The sequence below is a fragment of the Citrus clementina genome, unplaced genomic scaffold, assembly GCF_000493195.1.
Source record: "Citrus clementina cultivar Clemenules unplaced genomic scaffold, Citrus_clementina_v1.0 scaffold_5, whole genome shotgun sequence".
Lineage (NCBI taxonomy): Eukaryota > Viridiplantae > Streptophyta > Magnoliopsida > Sapindales > Rutaceae > Citrus > Citrus x clementina.
In genome coordinates, this window is record NW_006262201.1 from 38,741,804 (window position 1) to 38,768,172 (window position 26,369).

At 35.7% G+C, this 26,369-nt stretch overlaps 6 protein-coding genes across 7 annotated transcripts; 3 read left to right on the forward strand and 3 right to left on the reverse strand.

Annotated features, from left to right (window-relative positions):
* Positions 1-13: 13 nt before the first annotated feature.
* Positions 14-3,642, reverse strand: LOC18042535 (G-box-binding factor 4). Of its 2 annotated transcripts, none has more exons than XM_006434405.2 (4): positions 2,626-3,642; positions 2,364-2,435; positions 1,071-1,100; positions 14-672 (listed from the first exon to the last, which is right to left on the reverse strand). In XM_006434405.2, exons 1-4 carry the CDS (start codon positions 3,313-3,315, stop codon positions 592-594), a joined length of 873 nt encoding a protein of 290 aa, XP_006434468.1. In that variant the 5' UTR covers positions 3,316-3,642; the 3' UTR covers positions 14-591. The 2 variants fall into 2 exon arrangements, 1 of the variants encoding a protein (XP_006434468.1); XR_002905440.1 differs by having other exon boundaries at positions 582-672; positions 2,548-3,642.
* Positions 3,643-6,377: 2,735 nt separating this feature from the next.
* Positions 6,378-8,109, forward strand: LOC18042536 (UPF0496 protein At1g20180). Its single transcript, XM_024184644.1, has 2 exons — positions 6,378-6,460; positions 6,985-8,109. The coding sequence occupies exons 1-2, from the start codon at positions 6,424-6,426 to the stop codon at positions 8,046-8,048; spliced, it is 1,101 nt and encodes a 366-aa protein (XP_024040412.1). The 5' UTR covers positions 6,378-6,423; the 3' UTR covers positions 8,049-8,109.
* Positions 8,110-10,259: 2,150 nt separating this feature from the next.
* On the forward strand, positions 10,260-19,126 carry LOC18040701 (sterol 3-beta-glucosyltransferase UGT80B1). The gene is made up of 14 exons (XM_006434408.2): positions 10,260-11,614; positions 12,010-12,155; positions 12,756-13,001; positions 13,365-13,476; positions 13,619-13,789; positions 14,530-14,593; positions 15,431-15,488; positions 15,624-15,801; positions 15,870-16,000; positions 16,544-16,646; positions 17,361-17,437; positions 18,106-18,153; positions 18,335-18,484; positions 18,584-19,126. Exons 1-14 carry the CDS (start codon positions 11,374-11,376, stop codon positions 18,785-18,787), a joined length of 1,929 nt encoding a protein of 642 aa, XP_006434471.1. The 5' UTR covers positions 10,260-11,373; the 3' UTR covers positions 18,788-19,126.
* Positions 19,127-19,881: 755 nt separating this feature from the next.
* Positions 19,882-20,805, reverse strand: LOC18040702 (citrate-binding protein). Its single transcript, XM_006434409.2, has 2 exons — positions 20,391-20,805; positions 19,882-20,307 (listed from the first exon to the last, which is right to left on the reverse strand). The coding sequence occupies exons 1-2, from the start codon at positions 20,655-20,657 to the stop codon at positions 19,924-19,926; spliced, it is 651 nt and encodes a 216-aa protein (XP_006434472.2). The 5' UTR covers positions 20,658-20,805; the 3' UTR covers positions 19,882-19,923.
* Positions 20,806-22,168: 1,363 nt separating this feature from the next.
* Positions 22,169-23,169, reverse strand: LOC18040848 (citrate-binding protein). Its single transcript, XM_006434410.2, has 2 exons — positions 22,844-23,169; positions 22,169-22,728 (listed from the first exon to the last, which is right to left on the reverse strand). Exons 1-2 carry the CDS (start codon positions 23,120-23,122, stop codon positions 22,336-22,338), a joined length of 672 nt encoding a protein of 223 aa, XP_006434473.2. The 5' UTR covers positions 23,123-23,169; the 3' UTR covers positions 22,169-22,335.
* A 470-nt stretch (positions 23,170-23,639) lies between these two features.
* On the forward strand, positions 23,640-26,342 carry LOC18040849. The gene is made up of 4 exons (XM_006434411.2): positions 23,640-24,013; positions 24,494-24,888; positions 25,380-25,573; positions 25,661-26,342. Exons 1-4 carry the CDS (start codon positions 23,718-23,720, stop codon positions 26,057-26,059), a joined length of 1,284 nt encoding a protein of 427 aa, XP_006434474.1. The 5' UTR covers positions 23,640-23,717; the 3' UTR covers positions 26,060-26,342.
* Positions 26,343-26,369: the final 27 nt, after the last annotated feature.

Sequence of the window (26,369 nt, forward strand, 5' to 3'; positions counted from 1 at the left end):
CCATAACTTATAATGAGGGCAGAAGCTTTCACGCATATTGATCCATGGAAGGACATGCTAGAACTAAAATTACAAATGAAATTTCAAGATAGCAACGGCATAAACAAGAACAGTGCCATTGGACTCTCATAAACACATAGTCCAGCATTAGCAGATATTCTCAGATCATTAATTACTGATATATTTTGTTGAAACCTAAATACAGTATACTGCCAATCGAGAATGTAATTTGTTCTCCCAAATCACATTATATATAGCAGAAATCAGGAGAAACAAATTTTGCATTGCAACACTCCCTAACTACATTGATCTACATTTGTCATCAGCCCTCCTTGATCTCACCTGATGAAAGTCTCTCTCTCTCTATTTTTTTTTCCTCAAATAATAGGGAATTTTTCTTCACGACTCGGTGACAATCCCTTTTCGACTATATATCAAGAGCCATTACTGCTCTGAAGTGATCATTGGGTGGATGTAACTGCCATGAAAGAAGCTATTTCTCTATAAGATGACATTGCCGATTTGCCGCCACATTCTTTCTATGCAGGAGAAGCCAGTTCGTAAGTTATCATATCTAAAGCAAAACATAATCTACCACTCCGCGGATTGAACTCTCCGAAGAACACGCGGTGGTCTTTTCTTCTCAACAACTGGAACCACTTTTTCCATTAGCTGCAGGAGAATCAATAAGAAAATCAATAATCAAGTAATTTAAGCTTTACTAGCCATTCTCATCATTGTAATTTACTTTGCAATAAAACATTGCTACATTTGTTCTGTCTATGATTTATGGCAATTTCATAAAGCACCAGCAAAGCTACCCACTAGGACAGACTGCTTGACTGAAAAAGCATGGTAGGAAAATTAGACGGAATTGTCAATGTTTCTATGCATATCATCCTTGAATCAATCACAACAATGATACAACTATACTTGCAGACTTGAATATAGTTGAAATATATGGGTTTCTCTATATTACTCATGAATTAGATTATCCAAAATCAACTTCCAACACTAAAACACATTAATTCCCAAATTTGATGAAAAGTCAGACAGAGTTGTTTTGTTACCTGCTTGTACCTCTCCTTAGTCCTCTCCGCCTGCACAGGAAGAAATTTTGTTAGGCAAGAATAAGCAAAATCCATAGGGGTAAAAAAGAACTTGAAGAGAGCTAACACAATTAGTATAGCCTCCAATATGCATTTACAACTGGGCTTTCATATTACAAAAAGGGGATAAAATTAGACCTCCTAAACCACAGTAAACTAATGGAACATAAGAGAGTGTATATGTAATTGTTCAATGCAAACAAAATAGTGTTATGATAAATATCTTAAATTATATGCATAAACCACTATGCACTCGTGATGACACAAATCTGAAAAAAGCTAAATTGAATTTAAGCAATCATCGGTAATCAACTCCCATCTAGACATTATTTGTCAACTTCTATGAGAATGGGATGAAGGTTGGAAAAGTACTGCAAGAGAACGATGAAAGTTAGAAGTGATCTCCAACTCCAAGTGATTGCTATCATCAATAATTTTCTTCAATTCTTAGTAAATAAATACCTCACATAACATCTATCCTAGAAAACATAACTAATGATTTATATAACAATGTTTTTAACGCATGATTTGTCCGACAACTAACTGTCATTAGGGATGTCCACATAAAGTCTGTAACCAGTGTGGAAACAATTTATAAATAATGTGTGAATAATTTTTTTCAGGAAGCAGTGCTGCACCACTACAACCACAAATATAAGTTACTTCAATAAGTTTACATATATAGATACACACACTAAGAAAATGAACTTATTAATCTGTGCATCAAGAACAGAAACAGAAAAATACAGGAATGGGTCCTTCGTCCCCTAATAGTTAAGCATCTGTTGTTTTTTATCTAGCAAACAACTTTGTTGTTTGGACCACTGAAATCAAACAAATCTTAAAGTTTGCTTCTCCAAGGAAAGATTTCAAACAAGTATTGAAAGTTAACTAATTAAATCACCACATATTTCAGAACTTCTTAGCTTGTGCTATTGGTAACCTAACAAAATTTCAGAAGACGAGGACAGGAACTAACAATTAAGATAAGACGTCATATTCAAAATGGATCACCCACATACAATAATAAAAAAAACCAAATCATTTAAATTTAAGGCATGTAAATACTAGAATACAATCTTTCAAATACCTTTACATGGTAGAATGTTAACTTGAGGCAGAGACAATGAACAAATAATTCATAACACTATCTGAAAACTGATAAATGACATGACCAAGCATGCTTGCTATGTGTTATTGATCAATTTATTAATCTTACAAACTCTCTTCAGCATCGGTAACATATCTAATTACCTTTTCTTTCAACAGCTGCTCGTTTTCCTCCTCGAGCCTCACTGCCAAAGATTCTAATTCCACTTGATAAGCCTGCAGAACACCAAAAATTCCAAACCCATCGATCAACAAAACAATCAGGATATGTTTGGAATTGAGTTGCAGCCACGACTGCTATAAATTGAAATCAGAGACAGTGAAGTACAGATGGGTAGGTGTTTATCAAACGCTTCAGCTGATGAGCTATCAAATCAAAAGCCTAATTAGAACAGAGTTTTGTGACCTGTTTCCTTTCCCTCGACCTAGCAGCGGACTCTCGGTTCTTGATCATCCTCCGTTGCCGCTGCTGCGCTGCCTTATCCAATGGCTCCAACATCACTCTCCCTCTCTTCCCTCTCCCGCCAACAACTTCCACTCCATTTCCAAACCCAACAATGGCCCCTTCAACCTGAAAGGGACTCGCCGCCGCCGGCTGATCAAACGCATAAACTCCACCACTCAACCTCTCAGTAACATTCGCAAAAGCTTTCACGTCCATGTCATCACCGCCAGCACTATCCTCAACAGCTCCCGCCTTTGCCAAAAAATCCTCCAAAGTCATCATTTCGTCAATCGCCTCCTCCTTCATCTCCTTCTTCTCCCCCGATACGATCTCCCTCCACACGTCGTCCACACTCTTCATCGCCCCCGCCGAGACGGCGCCGTTCTGGTCGTTCTCGTTCGCGATCAGATTCGAGTTCGTGTCGACCAGAGTGATTTGCGCGTCGAGAAGAGTGGCGTCCGTCGTCAACGCCGTCGTCGTGTTGTAGACGTTCCGTAAAATGCCGTCCACCGTCATTGCGGAAGCGAACTTCGACGCGTCAGTTAGTGCCTCTTGCTGCTGCTTTGTAGAAGAAGAAGAAGCAGTAGAGGACCGTTTTGAAAGATCCGAATTTCGTGTGTTTGAAGATTTCATGATTTTAGAGGACGCCATTTTAGGGCTAATCCTCAGAGATTCTCTCTAGAATTTTTCTTTGTTTTCGTTATATTAGTTGTACTTTTACAAAAAATTTAGGGTTTTGGGAATCTGATAATTTGATTTCTTGATTTTGGGGATGGTTTGTTACTCTGTTGGGATCGGGGAGAGTTGAGGATTTGACTGTTTTGAGTTTTCAGCGTTGAGTAAGAGAAAAGCGCGTGGGTTTCGTTTCGTCGTGAGAGGGAAATGTTAGAGTTACGGACAATAGCGGTGGCTGTGACAAGAAACGGAGCGAATCCGTCCGTCCACTCCTCGATAGGACAATGACATATCACATGTGAGTTTGTGGGGAGCCGACTGTAGACCATTTCTACGAATTTTTTTTTATTTTGAGATGATAGTTTTCGAATTTTTTAATTATGGTATGGGTGACGTGTCGATCACCGTGCATTGTGGCGCTCTTTGTAGTTTGGATCTTCTATGTTTCGTACTGGGTGACTGACTGATGACTGTGGGCTGAAGAAATGGGTCTGATGTATTGGGCTTTAAATTTCCAACATGAATTATTTATTTTATACCATTTTCATAAATAACATGAACATGGTATTTAATGATAAAGTTAAAACAAGAATAATCTATTAGATAACATAATAATAATTTTATTAATTATAAAATTTATCATATTGTTATAATATATGAGTGTCTGACACATATGATTGGATCCAAGTATTAGAGTACTCTGATACGAATACTTTTAAATCTTACGTAGAGTGTCTGGTTTTTATAATACAAAATAAACCCCCCCCCCCCCCCCCCCCCCCACCCCAACCCCCCAAAAAAAAAAAGCCTCAAAAAAATTTACTTCCCAAAATCTGATGAAGTGACCCGATTACTTTTGCACGCCCACAACATGAATCGTGTGTTCTATTTGCAAAGAAAATTGACGTAAATGGCCTAAAATATCAGTTATAAGATACAAGCAGCCACCCGTTACCAAAATTTGGGCACGGTGCCTGTGACTTTTAGACGTTACACCTAATATAAAATACACACACGCATATTATGTTACAAGAAAGCTAAGGTGAAGTAGCACAAATTTATTAAATATTGATCGATCAATTTCGTGTCCGAGTTAACAAATTGTGTGCTACATCCCGATCACTCTGAGACGCACACTCTTGAAGTTGAGATCTCCACGCATATCTCTTCAAGTTAAGCTCAGGGTCAAAGGTTGAGGTTATCTTCAATGGACTTCCAAGAAGTTTATTGATTACTTGCATGCATTGCTTTCTCTTTCTCTCAAATAATATGCATGTTTTCTCTTCCACATGAAATGCCCACGTAAAAACCTTCCACGTGTATACCAAATCCACTTTTTTAAATCTTTTTTTTCCTTTTAAATAAGTGAGATGTATATAGACAGAGAAAATGTTTGGAGTTTCACTTAATTTTCGTTATTAATCAGAAAAAGGTTTAAATAAAAGACGTAATTAGGCAGCAGAAAAAACATGAAGTTGTTAGGCGGAGCAATTTGTGCCTTTACAGGTTTCTTGCCAACTATTCTGCGCTCACCCCTCAACGTTCCTTCAACCGTTCTCGAAACCAAACCCTAACTAATTATTTAAATTATTTCCACTTGCTTTGCCGTGAATGTACATTTATACCCCTCCTACAATTATACATATGAATCATTTAATTAATTAATTAATTTCTGAATTTCTTCCACCTTTCTCTTCAATACTTGTATATATTAATTCCAATTAATCTAATTCAATTGAGATGGAAAAACTCGATTTTATAAGTGATATAACTCAGCACGCAATTCTATTTGGCTCCACATCTAAGAATCTTTAAATTAATTTATTGTAAAACTCAATTTTATAATTGGTATCAAAGACAATATTAATGATCATCATAACTGAAACACACGTACCCATATCTCACAGTTCGCAAGAAAGTGTGGCGATCATTCAAAAAATCATAAAATTTCACCACAATAATTAGGTACTTTTTCTCTTAGAAAAGAGATAAAAATGTTCTCAATTTTTTATTTTAAATATCAAAAGTATCTAGAAACTAAATAAAAAACTAAACCCCCCAGTCTTGGATATTTTAACTTCTTTAACCTTAAATTTGAAATATTGAGAAATACTATAGATATTAATATATAGTTGATAGAGTTTTGCCGCATTAGTGGTCCTGTTCAGTTCGAATATGAATTAATCAGGGTCTAATGTGATTTTTGAATACCAGCTGATTTAAAAAACCGAAAAAAAAAATTAATAAGATGATGCTTTAATACAACAATAATAACGAAGATCCATGTTAATAGTTAGATACACGAAAGAGGAAACATAGATTGAAGAATGATGATGAGGATAATGACAAATTAAGGACAATGATAGCTCACAAGTTTCTTTTGGTTTTCGGCAATATTAATTCCTATGAACACATGTGTAGCCACACAACTCATAATCATATATAATAAACAAACCAATCAAGGGCGTGTTGGTAGTTTTGGACAAATATTTCTTCAGCCTCCAAGATACAGTTTAGGTGTTAGAGAAAAGAATGGAGTGTAAAGCTTACAAAATCATGCAACAGGATAAAGACAAGTTAAATTATGAATGATGATGGAGTGAATGAAGAAATAAAGCCAACGACAAAATTAAAGGAGGCTACCAGATGCAATAAAGGTTCCTCATGAGACGAGGGCTGCTCAGCAAATTTAGCCTTAAAGCTTGCTAAGAATTTGAATAAGTGATTAAAATTCTCTTTCTCTTTCTCTTTTGATCAGATTAGATAGAGTTACCAAAGAGATAGCGTTCAATACAATCCTTAAAACGCCTTTAATAATTTAGAGGCTTTGTATAAGTGTGTGTATTTTTGCTCAACTGACAAGCCTAGGAAGTTGAATATACCTGCTCATATATAATATTTGCATAATACCCTTCAGTATTTTCCTTTTAAGAATCTTAATTTTGTATATTCTTAGAAGGGAATGATCCAATTGTGGGGTATTTAATTTTCTCACTGGAAGTGAGAGCTCTGTTTGGTTTTTCTAAATTAGTCCAGGATATATCTTCAACTTTATTCTTATATAATTTATAGGAATTCAATAAGATGTGGGCAAAACTTAGAGCTGCAAACTCCAGAAGAGGTATCTTCTAATAGTGCATGCACAAGCACACACGCATCATATTAATTGTTGCTTGTTTTAATTTATTACCATCTTCTATATATCATTGACAACGGGACAATCATCATGAGTTTTACCCAAATTTATGCTTCTTCCATGAAACAAATTTTTTCATAAATATATCGAAATAAAGTGAAATTTTGTTATACTGATTTCTTTTTCTTTTTTTTGTGTTCTTTCGGGTACTTGTTCCTTTTTATCATATCAAATTTATGTATAAGACATAAGAAAAAAAATGTTTAGAATAATTTACTTACATAAAATTTGTTATTTATTCAATTATTTGCATATATTTCTCATAGGTTGCTTGTTTTCCTCATCTCAAATTACATGCATGAAAAGATTTCCTCATCTCAAATTTTTATGTACCATGTGTATCTTTGATGACTGAAATATTATTTATTCATTATATTTTTATTATTATCTATATATATCTTGATATCTATAACGTCAGTTGATATTTTCTACACATATCTTAATTTCAGATGACGAGGAATTGAGAGAAGCAAGAAAAAGCCTGAACATTAATGAAGAATATCTCAGCGCACTAAGAACAAAATCTTTTGCCGAATGCTTGTCCAAGGCTCAATTATTCGTTACCGAGCCATCCTCTCCATCCTGCCGCCATGAAAAATTTTGTGAAATCTTGCTTGAACCCGATCAAGACACCATACCAAGCATTCTCGAATCAGCTGTTCTTTCAAAGGTGCCCGAACTCAAAGACCTCTTGCTTAATTACTTTGATATAAGTGCTGAAGCGTCAAGCATTTGTGGCCAGCTCCTCAAGAACATCAATGATGTTCGATATGAGTACCGGTTCATTCAACTTGCCCTAGATACGGCTGATGATGATCAAACAGAACCTCACGATAAAGTTAAGTTGATTGTTTCGAACTTGAACTCGTTGATTATTTTAACCAACCCGTTTTCCAATCCGAGTACGAATGAATTCAAGGTCATTCATGATAAGTACTCTTCCGTGTTGCACAATTTGAAATCAAAGAGAAAAAAGGTGGCAAGAAAAATTAAGCTGATTAATTATGTGCATAAGGCAAGTGGGATTTGCATAACAGCAGTCTGTAGCTTAATTGCTATAGCAGCTGTTGTTGTTGCAGCACATGCACTCACTGCCCTACTCATCGGGCCAATGATTTTAAGCTTCCCCACAAAGTGCTTCAAGAAAAAGCCCTTCAACTTTAGATTCCTCAGAAGTGGGTTCCTAAGAAAAGTGAGGAAGCAGCTTGACGTGGCAGCCAAGGGGACTTATATCTTGAATAGGGATTTTGACACGATGGGGAGACTTGTTGCTAGGTTACATGATGAAGTTGAGCACAACAAGGTAATGATTCAATTTTGTTTGGATAGACGAGAGGATAAATTTGCTTTGCATGTAATGAAAGAGATTAAGAAGAATCATGTTGGGTTTCAAAAGCAAGTTGAAGAGCTTGAAGAGCATGTGTATTTGTGCCTTGTTACTATCAATAGGGCAAGGTCTCAAGTGATTAAGGAAATGGTGACAAGTTCTTCTTGTGTGGAAGAATTAAGGTAGTTACAGCAATTATATACAAGAAATGTGTTGTATAAAGTGTAAATTAAATTTTCTTTTTCTGTAAAATATAAATATTATATTTAAGCTCTTGGTTATGAAGAAGACTATTTGGAGCATCAATTTAAATTAGATCAGATTGAATTTGATATGAGTGTATAATGGCCACTTTGTTGAATGAAGTGATGTATTGGAAAATTTAAAAGTATTGTATTTGAATTAACTAATTCAAATTTAATTGTTACATTTTCTGTGGACTTTGGTTTATATGGTACTGTATGTATTTGAATGATACTTTTTAATAAGTGATGAATATAACTCACCAATTACCCACATTGATATCGTTTCATAAAATTAATTCATGATAATCTATTAGCAACTTATACTCAGATTAGATAATAATGAACATTTTACAATTTTCAACACTTATATAGAAGTATATATATATTTTTTTAAGAATTGCCAAGACGCATACTCAAATAATGCTTTATTACTCATTATCGTTAAAAATAGCACTCGGGCTTTCTTTCTCGAATTCAATAACTGCGATTTCAATCTTAAAAATATTTGTTTTTGGTTTTATGATGCAGAAACATGTCACGTGTGACACCATGGATCCTGGATTTTGATTGGGCCGAGGTTAGGCACGTCCATGGGATGACAACTGTGGCCTCGAACAAGATCACAGCCATGATTATTATGTTGGGTATAATCTTATGAGTAAATGCAACTGATAATTATTATTAAGGTTCCAACTTTTTAGATTAAAAATTAACATATCACATCTGTACAATAATTGTATAGAACATGAATTGAAAATTTATGTTAATATAGCCGAGGTTCACTCTCATTTTTTGAGAGAAAAAATTGTTCTCGAATTCTTCTTATGAAAGATTGAATGTAAATAAGAGAATTTATTTGTAGATGAGTTCGTCATCCGTCTAAAATAATTTCTATTAATAATTCATTAGCTTAACTTCTTTCAAATTTTAATGGATATTTAAAGCTTTACACGTAATCAACTATAAGAAGGCAAATGGATAATATATTGAAATTTTAATAACTTATTAAAAAATAGAAAAAATAGTGCACTCCAATCCTTTCAAAAGACACATACCTTTCTTTAAGGTACACACAAAATATTTTGAGCTCTTTATAAATTAAAAAAAAAAAAAACTCTCTGCAACGCTCTTGACTTTTTACTATTAAAACATGTCACACTAAACAATAAAAATAATAAGTTTTCTAAATAAAAAAACAAACTTGTAAAACAATAAACATTTTAGTAATAATTTAATCACGGTTCTTAATCCGCTGCGGAATATCCCTTTCTAGAGCCTTTATTTTATTGTTGAACTAATTTAATGATGATTTAAAAAAGTTAAATTAGGAGCGAGAGAGAAATCAACACGAGCCTGGCTTACTTTCAAAGAGAAGTGCACATGTGTCCTAAGGAGAGAGAGAGAGAGAGAGAAACCATCCAAATGCATCCAATTAGGAGCTGGCTAAGCTGGACCTGTAAGTTACAGAATCTGTAACTTAGCCAGCTCCATAAGAAAAAAAACAACACGAGCCTGGCTTACTTTCCCGAATGGAAATTGAATCGAGCCAACCAAGCCAGCAGCAGTCCCGAAGATTCCGAATCTCAAGATACCCGTTAATATCTTTTTAATAAATGTGTTAAGCTAATGTTAAATTACATGCATATACCTTACACTCTTTTTATATAAATAGTGAATGACGTGGGTTTATTTATTATTTACGTGAGAGGGTTGTAAGGTACATACATATAACTTGGAGGGATCCAATGTGTTAACGGATGGAAGAAATTGTAGAATTTATTTTATAATATGTGTAAACCGTGGTCCAAAATTCTTAACGAGACACGTGTCATGCGGGGTCCATCTACGGTTTTCTGGATACCGCACCCCATTGGGTATTGTCAGTTAATAAAAGGAAATTAGTGAAAATAATAATCACGTCACTCATATTCACCAAATATAAATTGATATGTAAATAAAATAAAATTCCAAAATATGTAACGTTCAAAAAGTGCTTAACTTCAAATATTTGAAGTATGCATAACAAAATAGGTTACACACGTTTTTGCGTGATTATCAAAGATTGTATTATGATTTTGAAAGAGAAGGTTTATAATAAAGTCGTAAGCATTACAATATGACAATGGAGTCAAATAATTTTTAGAGAAAAAGAGAGTTATGATTAGAATTAATTAATGTCAGATTTTATAGTAAGATCACAGTCTCTCATTATCGGTAACAAAATTATAGCTTGACCCGTAATCTGTAACTGTAGAAAACCAATCTTTTCTTTACCCCTCTCATCGTCATTTGATCTCCCAGCATCAGCAAAACCCTCATTTAACAAAAGAAAATCACCATTGGGTCCATTTTTGGACAAAATATTCTATCATTTTTCGCCCTCTCAGCACAAAAGTTCTATCTTTTTTACTGGGTTTGCAAAATCGTACAGCCTTTTGTAATATTTTTCAGCACATAGTTCTATATACCGTGCTTCTGCGTGTTCTCTTCAACGAATTAGTTTTATATTCACGATTAAACGAAATAGGTGGCATTTTTTTACTATTCTTGCAAGTAATTAACCAGGGAGTTGTTGTTTTCTTTTTTTAAAAATTTGTTTCACGTTTTATTAGTCTTTTGGTTTCATATTTCGAAGTCCTTTGAATAGTAAACGTTATGTGAAGGTTTGCATAATCTTTGTTGATTTTTGCGTCCGTTTAGTGATTAAATTTGCTAATATTTTTTCCCCTCCACCTACCATTCTCTGCGTGTGATTGACTAGTGGGCCTGTTTTCTTTGGTTTTATTGGTGTAAATATATCTTAATTTTAGCATTTTACAGTTGATAATTTATAAATTGTTTTGGACTTTGGTGGCATTTAGCCACTCTGTTTCGACCCCAGGATCTTGATTCTGGGAGGTTTTGTTTGGGGTGTTTGTAGTTGTGGGTTTCTGACTTTTTGATGAAGGGTTCTGGAGCTCTTTGGTGATTGTTAATATTCGGGGGTTTTTGTTGAAGGGTTTTAGGGATAGTTTGATTTGGAGTCTTTGGGAATACGGGGAATTGTTTGCTGGTGGGTTTACTTGTCGCTATTGTTGTCTCTCATTTTGAGTTTTTGAGTTTTTGAATTTTGGTGATTCTATTGTTATAAGGTTTTTGAGTTGTTGGTCTGGTTAGCTGCAATTGCTGTTCAATTCAGAATTTTGATCAGTGAGAACTTAGATTAGGTTGAGTTGTAGTGGCGATTTTAGTGGTGATTTTTTTGTTAAAGCTTCGTATTTGATACAATGAGGAGTAATGGGTTTGATCATCCACTAAAAGATGTAGACAAGGAGGAAGGTGTTGGAGGGAGCAAGACACTTAACAAGGACTTGTGGCAGACTGATGGTATTGATGAACCAATGAACAAATACAATGCACGCGCTTTTCAGAGTGTAGAAAAACAGAAGACAAATTCCTTGGAGCAGTCACCAGTTGTGGGGATTTCTCTGTCTAAAAAGGAGGATGTTCATTCTTCACCTCGAGCAAGTTAGTATCAGAAAAAAAATCTTGTTTGTATTTATGCATTTAGAGCTTATAATTGACATTGCTAAATCTTCTAGGTGAAACTTTTACAGTGGTTAATTTCATTGGATGCTCATTACCAACAATTTAATTTATTATTGAATTATAGAACTTTAGAGTGTAATCTGGGCTGCACATCTTGATTCTGTAGTTTTGTGATACGCAGCTGAACAATTACTTAGTTGTTTATTCGCATCTTTTGGTAGAGAGTATAAGTTTATGAAACAATACTTTGTTTTTTGAGTATAAAAACTTAATGGCCAAACTTCAGAACTAGATAAATGATGAATGTTATCACTTTCTTCATCTACAACCTTTATTAAGATGTTTACTGACACCATATTATCTGCTGTTTGAAGGTTTGGATCATTGCATTACTGCACCTATTACACGTAGAGATTCACTTACTGATATGAATGAGTTCAGATACTCAAGGTCCATGACAGAGAAGAAGTCGATGCCGAGGCATGACCTGAAATTGGATAGACTGTCAGATCGTGAAAAGGTATATAACAAAAATCTCATGCATGTGACGAGTTTTTCTGCTCCTGCCTACTCAAGAGCATGAAAAGGTAGATAACAGATTCACTCGCACATGACTGCAAGTTTAAATGCTATTGCTTGCTTGTATATGTTCAAGTTTATCATGATGCAACAGATGCCAATGTGTTTCCTAGATGTTGCAATACATATCTGGCTTATTTCTCTAACTGCATACATAGCACACTGAATGCGCTTCCCCCTGATTTCTTTTGAGGGAAAATTATAGCTCTTATATTTGATCATCCTATGTCAATTTAATCCCTAATGTTGAGAAAGAATATTGAAAGTATCGTTTTATGGACTTCATTATTTTGTAATTTAACAATTGTGGAACTTTTTGTCTGGTTCTTTCTCTTGTAATGAAGTGGTTAACTAGTTCTTTCACATTTTGGGACAATCTGTTATGGTTTTTTGGTTAAACAGTCATTCTTTTACGTTCTTGATTATGGAAGGCGTAACAAATGCTTAGCTTTTTTTTATCTTGCCCTCAATGTGTCTGTATTTGTTTCCAAAGTTATCTTTCTTCTATGATACATGATTTCTACAAATCTTTTCCCCTCAGAAAAAGCTGATTGTGGAACTAGTCAGGATTCAAAATGACGGGACTGTAGAAGTTGATTTAGATAAAAGCGCACCTGTAGCTTCGGAGTTTTTGGAATTTCAACCTGTCGAAGGGCCACCTATCATTTTGGATGACACCAGTTTTTCTGATTCCAAGAAATCGATCCCAAGATTGAATATTGCCATACTTGTGGTTGGAACAAGAGGAGATGTACAGCCATTTCTGGCTATGGCCAAGAGACTTCAGGCATGCTTGACATGATTCATTTTTCTTCCAGTTCATGTTTGTTAATATTTGTGCTGTCACCACAAGTTTTTATTTTCAATGTAATCTTATTGCATTATGTAAGAGGTTAGAATCAACTTCTTTTGAGATTTTATTCTATGCATAAACCCTTTTGAAGGTTTCATATTGAGGCTTCTGCATGATTTGAATTATTGATCACTGTGTGTGAGTTATGTCTACATATATGTGGTTCCAATGACGTTGTATCTTAATTGATCTTCCAGTATTTAATTTGTCGTAGAAAAGCCTAGATAATTACATATTTTCTGTAATAGTAATCTAATTATTTGTAGTAAAAAAAATGTGGTTGGCCTTTTTCCGCAGGAGTTTGGTCATCGTGTTAGGTTGGCAACCCATGCTAACTTCAGGACTTTTGTAAGGTCAGCCGGGGTAGACTTCTTTCCTTTGGGCGGTGATCCTCGGGTTTTGGCAGGATGTAAGAGGTCCCTTACTTGAAATTTTTTGTTTTAATCTTTAACTGCAATATACTTTTCTTTTTTTTTTGGTGGCTATTTTTTTATAGGATCCATGATTTATTGTTCTTTGTTAGGTAACTCCTTTGTGTTCTTTTCTTTTAGATATGGCGCGGAATAAAGGTCTGATCCCTTCTGGACCGGGAGAAATATCGATACAAAGAAAGCAGATAAAGGCCATTATAGAATCTCTTCTTCCAGCATGCACAGATCCGGATATAGAAACTGGTGTACCTTTTAGATCTCAGGCAATTATTGCAAATCCTCCTGCTTATGGTGAGCCCATGGGAATGGAATGCTGTATTTTGCCTTAGTTGTATAGTTAAATGTTTACAAGAAAATTTGTAATTGTATTTATACATAAGAAATTTAAGTCCATCCATGGGGCAGTTGAACATGAATTTTACATGAGGTCTACTTAAGCTGGAAGTTTGGGCATGTATGTTTCTCAAATCCATCTGAGTCCACTTTGATAATTGAGTCCTTGCTCATCCCTCATTGGTGCGCATAATTTTGGATCTTGATGGCAGCTGCTCAAGTGAAAATATTTGATAGAATATTTATTTTAAGACCTTTAATTTGCTATTTAAGCGTGAATGGAATTGAAAGCAGAAAAAAGAACTGATTCTATATCCATATGTTTTTTCATGGTGAGGTATCTCTTTAACCGAGCATGAAAATGATATTTGCTTGTTTCTGAGAGGGAACAATTATGCAATAAGGATATGGAGCCAAAAGAGGAAGAACTTTTATGAAGATGAGGGCTGCAAATGAAATGCATCTTAAAATCATTAGATAATCCCCAGTTGTTGACTAGTTAATAAATTACTTTCAGTTGTCTTTATGCAGCTCGAAGTCATATATGATTTCATCAGAATTTAGTCATTCATGATAACATTTATGAACTTACACTGCAATTTTGATTTTTCATCTCATTGATCTCATTCTATTTTAATTATTGATATATTTTTTTGAATGGTGTAACATTAAATTTTGACATCTTCTTTGGATTGCAGGGCATGCCCATGTTGCTGAAGCTCTTGGTGTGCCCATTCACATTTTCTTTACGATGCCATGGACGTGAGTTTTGACTATCCTTGCACGTCAATATGTGTTTTATATTGCTTTTGTAACCCTAGTATGAGGCTATAAATGTCGAACATTTTTAAACTTGAATACAATTTCATTGATAAAATAATAGAACTCAAAATAGTATTGTTGTTCCCTGACCTATTAACTTAAGTTTTTGGGTTGATTGCTTTTTTAATCAGTATTTGCGTTGGCCTGTTATAGCTTAAAATGTACCATTGGGATTTTATCTGTTAACATAAGCTTTTGAGTATGATGATAACTTAATAAGTACACTTGAAAAACAATGAAATAGTTTAATTCTTTCTGGTGTTAAATTCTGTGACATTGTCTGATACTGTTTTTACTAGGTTGAAATTATTCAAGCATAACATCACTTCTTTCCTTGAATTATATTTGGAGAGAGTATTTGCAAATTTTTCCTTTCAAGTAACTTAAATTGGTCTTCCATGTCTAGAACAATGAATTGGGTACGTGTCACTTGTGGTACCTTGACTGAAAAGAATTCAAACTCTTGGGGAAAGGAGGGATTTGCTGAAAAATATGGCACGCATAAATCCTTTGTGCAAACATGATTACAAAAACGTTGACATTGTTAAAGAACAGGGTTGCTGCATTCTGGATTGTCATTTTCTGACTGTCATGAAACTAAAAATGCAGCAGGGCAATTTTAAATTGTAAAATGGGGAGATATAGAACAAGAGCTAGTATGAATCGAAATACGCATGAGATTAGTCATGGACAACTGCATGTTATTGTCAAAACCTGGTTAATATCAAGTAAAACTTTGTTTGAGACTTCCTACTTACTTCTATTCTCAATAGACAGGCCAACTTATGAATTTCCTCATCCGCTGGCACGTGTACCCCAAAGTGCTGGATATTGGGTATGTTCTTGACTGTGGCCAGTCCACCTTTTTTTCTCTTGCCTTTTTCAATGTTGGTTTTTCCACTTTGTTGGTCATGCCTGCTTACTTGCATTGACAAATCTGCCTTTACTGTCTCATACTTGCTGAATCCAGCTTTCTTATATAATTGTGGATTTGCTGATATGGTGGGGCATTAGGAGCTATATTAATGACTTCAGGAAAAGGAAGTTGAAGCTTCCCCCTATTGCATACTTCAGTACATACCACGGATCTATATCTCATTTGCCAACAGCCTATATGTGGAGTCCCCATCTTGTGCCAAAGCCAAGTGGTGGGTTTATTACTGACAATGGAAATATTTGCTCTTTCTATGGGATTGACTTCGTTCGCCTGTTGCAGATTGGGGCTCTTTAGTTGCTGTTGTTGGATATTGCTTATTAAACCTTGGGTCAAAGTATCAACCACAAGAAAACTTTGTTCAGTGGATTCAAAGAGGACCCGAACCTATTTATATAGGGTTTGGTAGCATGGTATGTGACCTCACTAGAGCTTATTGAAATGATTTATAGTTCAAATTTTCTTTGTTATGTTTTCTTATAGTTCCTTGTCATTGTTGGAGGCCATCAGGCCAATAAACTGCATTTTGATGATTTAGTGGGAGGGTTCCACATTCCAGTCAGAGTAATTTGACACTATAGACCTTTTTATGAGAAGGAAATAATGAAAATTGGAACCTTCTCTGATCTTTTGGATTTTGTACTCTTTTGCCAGTGAAGATTACTGCAAAATTCTTAGACACTACACAAAAACAGAAGTCAAGAACACTAGTCTTGGAAATTCATCAGAATCATAAAGGAGTAATTCTGATTCCCTTTTTTGGGCCTCCGACCCCCTGTTAAAATAATTTCTAATTTTCCCATTGCTGATGGTGTCCTATGTTTTCTTTAATAATACTCTACATGTAATTGACTTTTGTGCAAATACTTTAGCAATATTATTGGATTTTTTTTTTCCTTTCCCCCTGTTTCTTTTCGCGAATGTTAGTATTGAGAATGCAACTGTTACTTGTTAAGCCTCTTGAAGATCCCAAGAAAACAACAGAGATTATATTGGAGGCACTGCGGGATACCGGACAAAGAGGAATTATTGATCGAGGTTGGGGAGATCTTGGAAAGAGTATGTTGTTTCCTTTATGTTTACTGCTTTCTGGTTAGCTGGTTGATGCTCAAAGATTTTGCTGCATGGCTAGGGAATAAGTTTCAAATTATAGTTTCTGGGTTGATGTTTACCAAATTTTGCTTCATGCCTACCAGTGTACTATAGATGTCATAAAGGCTGCAATTGCACTTAAATAAGGAACATTAACTGAAGATTTTTTCATTATGATTTATCTTTTTATTTTAGATGCATTTACCTTTGTTGATTGGTGCTTTTCATCAACTCAGGCGATACTTCTATCTTTCAATTGATTACATTTTAGGGAATCTTTCATTTTCAAACTATTTGGATCAAATATTCAGCGGCAAGGATCAAATTACAAATATTTGGAAATCATAATAATTTTAGGTTTTTCTAATTTTCAAATATTATTACAACAGGTTCTTTGTGTTGTATGATGTGTTTGATTTGTGTGTTTTCCAATAAATAAATAGTGTAGGTGTCTATTGCCAGTTTTGAATATTTTCACCAATGAGTTATGCATTTCCCAACTTTTGCTTCTTAATGCTTGTACTGTCAAATGATGATATTCTCAAGGGCCAGCTCCCAGAAATATTGAAACGTTGTAAAGTATCTCATATGTGTATTTAAAATGACATTATTATTATTTTTTCCTATTTACAAGAAATAGACCTGTGGAACATCTCTGACAAATCATTTTGCATTCTACAGTTACAGAAGTTCCTGATAATATATTCCTTCTAGAGGATTGCCCTCATGATTGGTTGTTTCCTCAATGCTCTGCCGTGGTGAGCTTTCTTTTATCCTTCCTAAAGTGAATTTCTTTATGTGGATATATGTGGTTATCGCTACTTCAGTGTGTAGCATAATTAAGGAATGTATGTTCAGAAAAAATAGCTGATTGTGGCAGCACCCAAATTAGAGGTAAGAGGAAGAATTTTGTGGTAGTGAATAGAGATGTGTTCTTAGTTTTGAATATGGGTGGACTTATAACCATCTAATATTGACTAAATAACATAAGAATTTTATGGCCGATTATAAAGATTTTAAATCAACAATTATACCTCTAAAGATAAAACCAAAAAATGCTTCGTGTTGCTGTTGAAAATTAGTTGTTGAATATGACAAACCTGAAAGATAAAATGAATATCAAGTTGTAAAGTTGTTTATTTTTTTCCTCTACCGCACTAATAAAAAACTTCTAAGAGCGTAAAACTTATCAAGCTATTTGGTGCGAGTTACAAGGCTCCAATCTTTACAAAAGGCACAAACACTATATATATGCTGGAGTGAGAGTAGAAAAAACAGTGTGTAAGGCATGGTTCGCTCTGATCCTCCCTGCCTTACGTCGCCATGGATGATGTGAAATTTTTATTAGTGCATTCTTCTTTGAGTGCAATGCAATTATGTTTGTGAAAACTCAATTAACTTGAAGCCTTATGCCCTGGATGTGCAGGTTCATCATGGAGGAGCTGGAACTACAGCTACAGGGCTAAAAGCTGGGGTAATATTCTGTATTTTTTTTTCATTATTCTTCTGTACTGCATTCTGAAATAGATCTTTTCAGATGAGTCCATATAGTTAGATCTTACGTTATGAAAGACACTTGGTCATATGTCTGACTGTTTGTAATAGAAATTATTCAACTGGCTGATCTTGTCTAACATCAAATTTATTAATTACAGTGTCCAACAACCATAGTTCCTTTCTTCGGAGATCAGTTCTTTTGGGGTGACAGAGTGCAGCAGAAAGGGCTGGGACCTGCACCAATACCAATATCTCAGCTTACTGTTGAAAACCTTTCAAATGCTGTAAGATTTATGCTGCAGCCAGAGGTAATTTTGGAGTTGGCATTCCTTTTTCAGAATCTGAAAAGTGACACCCACCAGAGACTTCAGAGATTTTGGTTCTTAACTGGACTTTGACTCTCTCAGGTGAAATCCCGAGCAATGGAGTTAGCGAAGTTGATAGAGAACGAAGATGGTGTTGCCGCTGCAGTTGATGCATTTCATCGGCATTTACCTGATGAGATACCAATGCCTTCTGCGTTACCAGAAAAAGACGACGGGCCTGACCCTTTGCAGTGGTTTTTCATTCAAATTGGAAATTGGTGCTGTCAGCGTTGTGGTGGTGTGTAAACTTCGTAGGTCAACCTAGTGTTTTATAGGTACTGTTTTCCCTTTCCAATTTTCTTTCTTTATATTTGTTCGTATCATTTTAGTTGAGCAATCCATTCTTTCATTTGTGGCTTTTATGTATGGGTTTTCTTTCATTCATGGCTCTGATGTACCTGTTTGATTGATAGGAATAGAAAAAGAAACATACAGGTGTAGATTTCTTATTACATTTGCGGTAGTATCATGTTTCTCCTGCCTGTGTATAATGACAGATCATTTTGTTATAAGTATTATCGACTTAAGCTTGATTATCAAATGTATTTATGTGCTGTCTAGCTTATTTATGTTCTGATTGAACAAAATATCATGCCCATAAATGTGAGCAGGATTCGAATCTCACAATTCCTACTTATAACCAAATAATTATCCAGTTTAATGATAAGGATATTATCCTATAACTACGTTTTTTTTTATGTATAATTTTGTCACCAAAGTTTTCTGGCAATTGCCTTTTTCCATTTCATGTTTCAGTTTTTATCTGTTTATCATCAAACCATTAACTCCATTAAGAAATTGCTTTTAATAGGGGTATTTTAGAAATTGTAATATTTTTAGTATTTTAAGAATTTTATGGGTTACATGTAATTTTATCAATTGATTATTTCAACTATATAAAATAATCAATTGATTATTTCAAATATATAAAATAATCAATTGACAAAAACATTATCTCTTTGTATATAATTAATTTTTTATTTTTTATTATTCGAGGATTAAATTGTACTTACACAGTTTAGGAGTAAAATAGTAAAATAGACTTTTACTATAACTACTACTAAAATTATGTTATTTTTAACAATTTGATAGAAAAATAATAAAAACTAAAACATAAAGTGGGAAAAATGCAGTTGTCGTAAAATTTTGGTGAGAAAGTGAAATGTTAGAAAATATTTTAGTGGTAAAATAATAGTATCGATGTTAATAGAAACAATTAAAATAAATAAAATAAAACGAGCATGAAATTCAATCATACAGCAATGTATCTATAGTATATTATACAGCAACTATACGAGTGTACATAGTAGAAAGTTCCTCATATAATATAATGTGTATGGCTAACTTGCTACTAAAATAGCAAGATTTACACCCATTAGTGATTATTTCTTGTAAAGTTTGATATCTCTCCATCTTGAGTCCATGTAATTGCTCGAGCCTGCAGGAGCAGCATAAACACCGCATTTGAAATACAGGTCTCCGGGTCCCTGATCATTCACCACAAACTTCTGTTCGCTGTCGATGAAAACTGTGATCTTCCCTTTTACCACATCATGAATGACATTGAGTCTGAACCATTTATCGTACAGATCTGTCGCCACTACGTTGAATTTATAGTATTTCATATCTCCATTATAAATTCTGAGTTGCAGGGTTGTGGCTCCCTCGGATGCTCCATGAATCTGCATAATTGTTACGCCGGATGTGCCTTTTGGGACATAAGCATAGCCCTCAAATTGCCAAATTCCGGATGAGTAATCATGTCCCTGAAATAGAGTCAAAATACTTGAGAAACGTACTGAAAAATTCAGCTTATGCCTTGAGGTACAAATTAACGTGAACCTTTTACCTTTATGCGCACTTCAGTACGCGGTCTGGTGCCGCTGCTAGACTTGAAGGGCTTGTCGTGGTTGTAAACCCAAAAACTTCGTACCCCATCTTTGTAACTGTAACGAGTTCCCAGGGGTTCGTTGTAAGGTTTCTGTAAGACGAAATTATCCTCGGCTAACGCCACTTCAGCGAATCCATCGGTAGGATCAGCGCCAAAAATTTGATGGCATTTCATAGAGCATATAACAAGTAACAACAGGAAGCTGTAGTGGCAAGACTTACTCATTTTCCCAAATTCTTCTGGCAAGTACAGAACCTGTGAAGCTAATTACCACCCCAGTAGTATCTTGGATGCATTTTTATAATCAGATTTTACAGGGGGTTTTTCGAGTCCAAACAATATTGAAATCAGCTGGTTAAATTTATCTTCTTGTTGCGGGTAAATAAAGTAATAGGAAAACTTTTCGGCAAGTTTCTGACCATTGACTGCTATGACTGTTTTTATCAAATCAAAGTGGGAATTATGTGCAAAGAAAATTCAGCCAATTATTGTGACCATTGATAGCGAGTCTTAAGAATACAACATTGTTGTCTTTGTAAATTGTCATATAGCATCACTTCACTAGTTTATCCTACAGTATCCACGTCATTTAGAGGCTTTGCTTTGTCAGATTAAATTAGTTTATATTATTTTTTACCTTATCCTTGACGGTATAGCTTCGCTCTGAGAGAATCAAAATCATTTTCCATTGTCACTCTTTGCACACACATAACCGGAATAAATTTTTATCTTGCAGTACGAGTGATCTAAATTTTTATCCAGAGGAGAACGATTTTATTATATACATGTATGTATCCTATTCTTCAGCTTCCAATTTCCACAAGTAAACGGGAGACATCACATTATGTTTCCATTTCATCAAATTCATGTTAATGTTATCCTATTCATATATAAAATCCCACATAACAGATTGCCTTTTTGACATTTTTGACACCACCATTAGAAAAGGCTAAGGTTCGTCATCCTTTTTTTTTTTTAATCAATGCTTATGCTCTTGATTTTCTGCCCCCATAATTTATGAAACTGCTAAACAAATTTAGTGCAAGTTTGGGCATCAATGGATTTTGCTTAAAACATGGAAACCCTATCATACAGGCTTTTTGTTCTCTGCTTGTTTCCATTTCATTATCACTTTTGCTCATCAAACTGCCATCACATTGTTGTTTATTTGCTTTCCATAACTAACCTCAATTTCTAATTGGAGAATGATGCTGCTGCCAACTTTGTCTTTTGTAGCATTGAGAAGCCTAAGGTTATTTTGTTTGATTACTTAAAACTTCTTAATGTTGACATTTCTGGCCCCAGTTTGAATATTTTGTCCAAATTATTGTCTCAACCCAAATTTTGGAAGTAATATCATTGATATTGGATTGATTCCTCATCAGACTTATGCATTATTTATTCTCTTAACGTTTTCTGAAGGGGGTTCGTTGTGTTCCTTTGGATGTCTCCTTGTTACTGTCGGGTATATGGAATCTAACGTGGGGAATATATTTGCAGTTTAATTTCCTAAATATATATATTGTACATTTTATTCTAAAAGGAGATCACACGCAGTGCTTTGCTGAATTGAAAATGATTCAATGACTCCAGGACATGCAATTTTTCCAAGCTCATTAACCTAAGATTTTCCCAACTTAATAACGCTTTCTGGGTGAAAGATGCTTGTAAGGACAGGAGCACCTGTTACATCCCCAAAAGTGAATACGAATCTTAAACAATCTATAAGTCTCTGATATCTCTACTCAGTTTCTCGGACTGGACGCCGGTCTATTAATTTCTTCATAGTCACAGCTCCAACGTTACACAATTTACACAACAGAGCACACAGCTAGCATCATAAAACCTCCGAAATTTATTTCTCAACCCAAGGTGATAACAATGAGCTACATTATTCTTAAGTTCAGGATTCACACTTCTTAAAAATTTTGATGTCTCTCCACCTAGACTCCATGTAATAGCTTATATTAGCAGGAGCAGCATAAACTCCACATTTGAAATACAAGTCCCCTAGCCCTTTATCCTTAGTAGCAAATTTCTGAACACCATCAATAAAAACAGTTACCATCCCACCATCCACATCATGAATGATATTAAGCCGAAACCACTTGTCGTATAGGTCCGTCGCCACCAGATCAAAGCTGTAGTACCTCATGTCGCCATTATAGATCCTTAGGATCAACGTAGTAGCCCCGTGAGCTGCGCCGTGAATCTGAGCTATTGTAGCACCAGAGGTTCCGTTTGGCACAAAACCATACCCTTCAAATTGCCACACTCCTGACGAATAGTCCAGGCCCTGCAGAAATTCAAAATATTAAAGAACTTAATAGCACAGAGCCACATCTTTAATCTTCTTTTAGAAACAAACAAACAAACATATTTGATATTTTGCTGAATTTAATTAAGGTTACGCGTATGCGGATTTCTGTGCGCGGTTGGGTGAGGCTGTTGGGATCATGAGGCTTGTCATCAGCATAGACCCATAATTTATGCACCCCATTTTCATAGCTGTAACGTTCTTCCAGTGGTACATCATATGGTCTTTGCAGTTCCAAGTTTTCAGGTGTCAATGCGACGGGGCTGAAGCCATAAGTGGGATCGGCAGGAGCATAACACAGAATGGCTTTGAACTTGTTCAGCAAAACCACGAGAAGAACAAAAGGAAGCGTGTAGCTTTTGGGCTCAACCATTTTGGTCAGTCACTTTGCCTGGACTTGAGAAGCTCTGTGAAGCACTAGCTACCAGGCAAGTAAATACATATATATAACTCAAGTAACCAATTCTTCCAATCATGCCTTACTGTGAAATAATAAATGTTATCTTGTCCGCCTAATGTGTCAAGGTGACAACACTCCTTGCTAAATAAAATTTTAGGAAAGACCCACAACTATTTATTTTTTTCCTTTAGAAAAGTAGAACATTCAATTTTCCCTAGCCGCATTAAAATTTCGCGTCACGCTATTGGGCCTTATACACCTTGCGCCCGCCATCTTCTTTCATTGGGCCTGAGATCCAATAATATTGTTTTTTATTGTTAATTTTTTGAATAAATGAGTCGCAAAAATAAAAACTAATTAACTTTTAAATGGGCTTTTAATCTGTGAACACAATCAACAGCTTATTAATTAACCTATTCACAAAATAATTAATAACTGGATAGCTTTATTACTATTTCTACCAATAATAAATTAATAATAATAACAAACTTCAATTATGTACAGTTAGGAGACCAAAGTCTTCAGCTTGAGTTCACCACACTCCAGTGACATTCCTTCGTCGGAGATCATGCGGTTGCCAGCGGCGAGGAGCGGCGGAGGTCTGGGCATCGCCGCCATGTCTTACATCTTAATAGACTACCTGCGCCACCTGTCTCCGGCATGGCACGCGCGCTTGCAGCCGGTGCTCTGGACCGTACTGGCTCTGATCGCCATCACACGTGTCCCCTATTACAGGCACTGGACCGCCGAGTTCCGGGCGGCAATTCCATTCGTGGGTTCAATGATTTTCATGCTATGTGCTCTTCTCTTCGAGGCTCTCTCCGTTCGCTTCGCTACTGCAGTGCTTGGCCTTGATTGGCACAGGTAACTGTGCTGTACATAAAGATATAAATCTTTTGTGGTTTGTTTGATTCTGCTGGTCAGTTTTATATTTTAATTCTTTTTGGATCTAATAATGTTGCGAGGCAGCCTCTATTGTAGAATGGAAGTGATGACCAAGGAACTTATCATTTTGTTTTTCCTTAATCATCTTTCAAAATCCATATTTACTGGTGAACTTAGCTCAAAAGTACTGATGACCAAGGAACTTAACATTTTCTTAATTGTCAAATCATTGTAGCTTTAATGTCCCTGTATTCATCACAAACCGTATGGAACATTTATGACTTTAAATCTGGTGTTGATTAATGTGTAATGTTCAAATGAATTATCTTCTGCATCTCTAGGTTTTTCTACTTCCCTTGAGTTGAGAGACAATACGTTTCAGTTTTTAGCTATTTCATCTTTGAGTATCACCAATGCTTTAAAAACAGGACTATTGATTGGCTTGGCAATGTGCAACAGTGATACAGATCCTCTGCCTGATACTGGTCAGTGGTTGCTCCTGGCATTAAATGAGAAACTTCCTGGAACAATAGTCCAAATATTGAGAGCTCGTATCATTGGGCTGCACCACTTTCTGATGTTGTTTATGATGCTGGCTTTCTCTGTACTATTTGACTCTGTAGAAGCTCCTGGCCTTGGGCTAGGTGCAAGGTATATGTTCACTATGGCAGTCGGCCGCCTCCTTCGGGCCATAACATTTGTATCTACCATTCTGCCATCAGCCCGGCCTTGGTGCGTTTCAGCAAGGTTTAGAGTCCCCGCGTACCCTCATTACTGGGCACAGAAATATTATGTGCCTTATGCTTCAGATGCCAGTGCTATTCGTCAGATTATAAATCAGGATATGGCTTATGGTATGTGTTGCTTATCAAATTCAATTTGTGTTGTCTCCTTGGCTGTCTGGATTTAGTGTCTGAGTATCTTCATTTTTTGCTGGGAGTCTGGGACCCCAATTGGATGTGCTGCTGAGTGCTCGGTCAGCTTCTGTTTTGTGTTGATACTCTTTTGTTTTCCATTCGGCTCCTCTCCTTCATTTCTTCCAACTGAACATGGACTTAGGATTTAGGTAATGGATGATGTTCAATGGCCCTATACTGACCACTATAATTCAACTGATAAAAGCAAAATATTCTGATTATCAAGTGCTTGTGGCTCATGCCAGATGAAATAGATTCAAGATTCCTAACTGTCTTTTCTAGATAGACTAAACTTTACTGATGAAATATGACAGTACCTATCTTATATGAGGCATTTGTTCTTCAATATGATGTGCTATCCTAAATTCATATTAAGTTTGTCTCAATGACTGGAAGGGTCCTGTTAACACCTCTATTATCTTTTTCAGCTGATGTTGGTAATTATCCGAGTGACTATCGACTGGATTGGGGTTCTATGAGTTTCTTAATTGACTTCCTGCGACCGACTGCATCAGAAGGATCTTCATGGTTCAGTCTGCTGAAGAAAGCTGGTGGTGGCTGCAATGACCTTATATACAGTGGTCACATGCTTGTTGCTGTACTGACAGCTATGGCTTGGACGGTATTCATACAAATCCATTGCCAAGCAATGAGAATAAATGACTAATTACATACTCTTATCAGCCTTTGTTTCTTAAAATGATTGCAGGAGGCTTACGGAGGCTTTAGCTCGGCTCTCGTATGGCTGCTTGTAATGCACAGTGCCCAGAGAGAAGTTCGGGAACGCCACCACTACTCTGTGGACTGCATTGTGGCAATATACGTAGGCATCCTCCTCTGGAAGATGACAGGTTTTATCTGGCCACTCAAGGATGCATCCAAGAGTAAACGGCTCAACAAACTTGATAAAATCCAAAGTAGACTACTCCAAGCCGCTAAAGACTCGGACATGGACAAGGTAACCGAGCTTCTCAAAGAAGTTGAGCCAGGCGGTCAAGAAACCCAAAACAAAGGCCCCAGCAAGGGCCTGTGGTTGTTTGCATGCGCCATAATTTTCTTTGCACTCACCATTGTTGTACTCGCCTTCACGTTGACGAGCGATGGATGATTTTTTTTCCGATCTGGACATTGTTGTATTTCTATGTAGTGCAACATTTTGTTAACGGGGAAAGGTTTTGATTTTTATGCTGCCAGAAATGGTGTTGGGAGTAAGACAATTTTAGCAGACAATTTTAGCGGCATAACAATTAACACGTTGATACAAAGGATGACTTGTAGCTGTATTATGTGACCTTTAGGTAGCTCCTTGGCTTTTTTTCTGTTGCTTGGGCTTCTTATTTGGATGATGATTGGATCCTTGAAATTATGTTTGAGTTGGACTATTGGCACCCCTCTCATCTCCTATAAAATCTCATTTT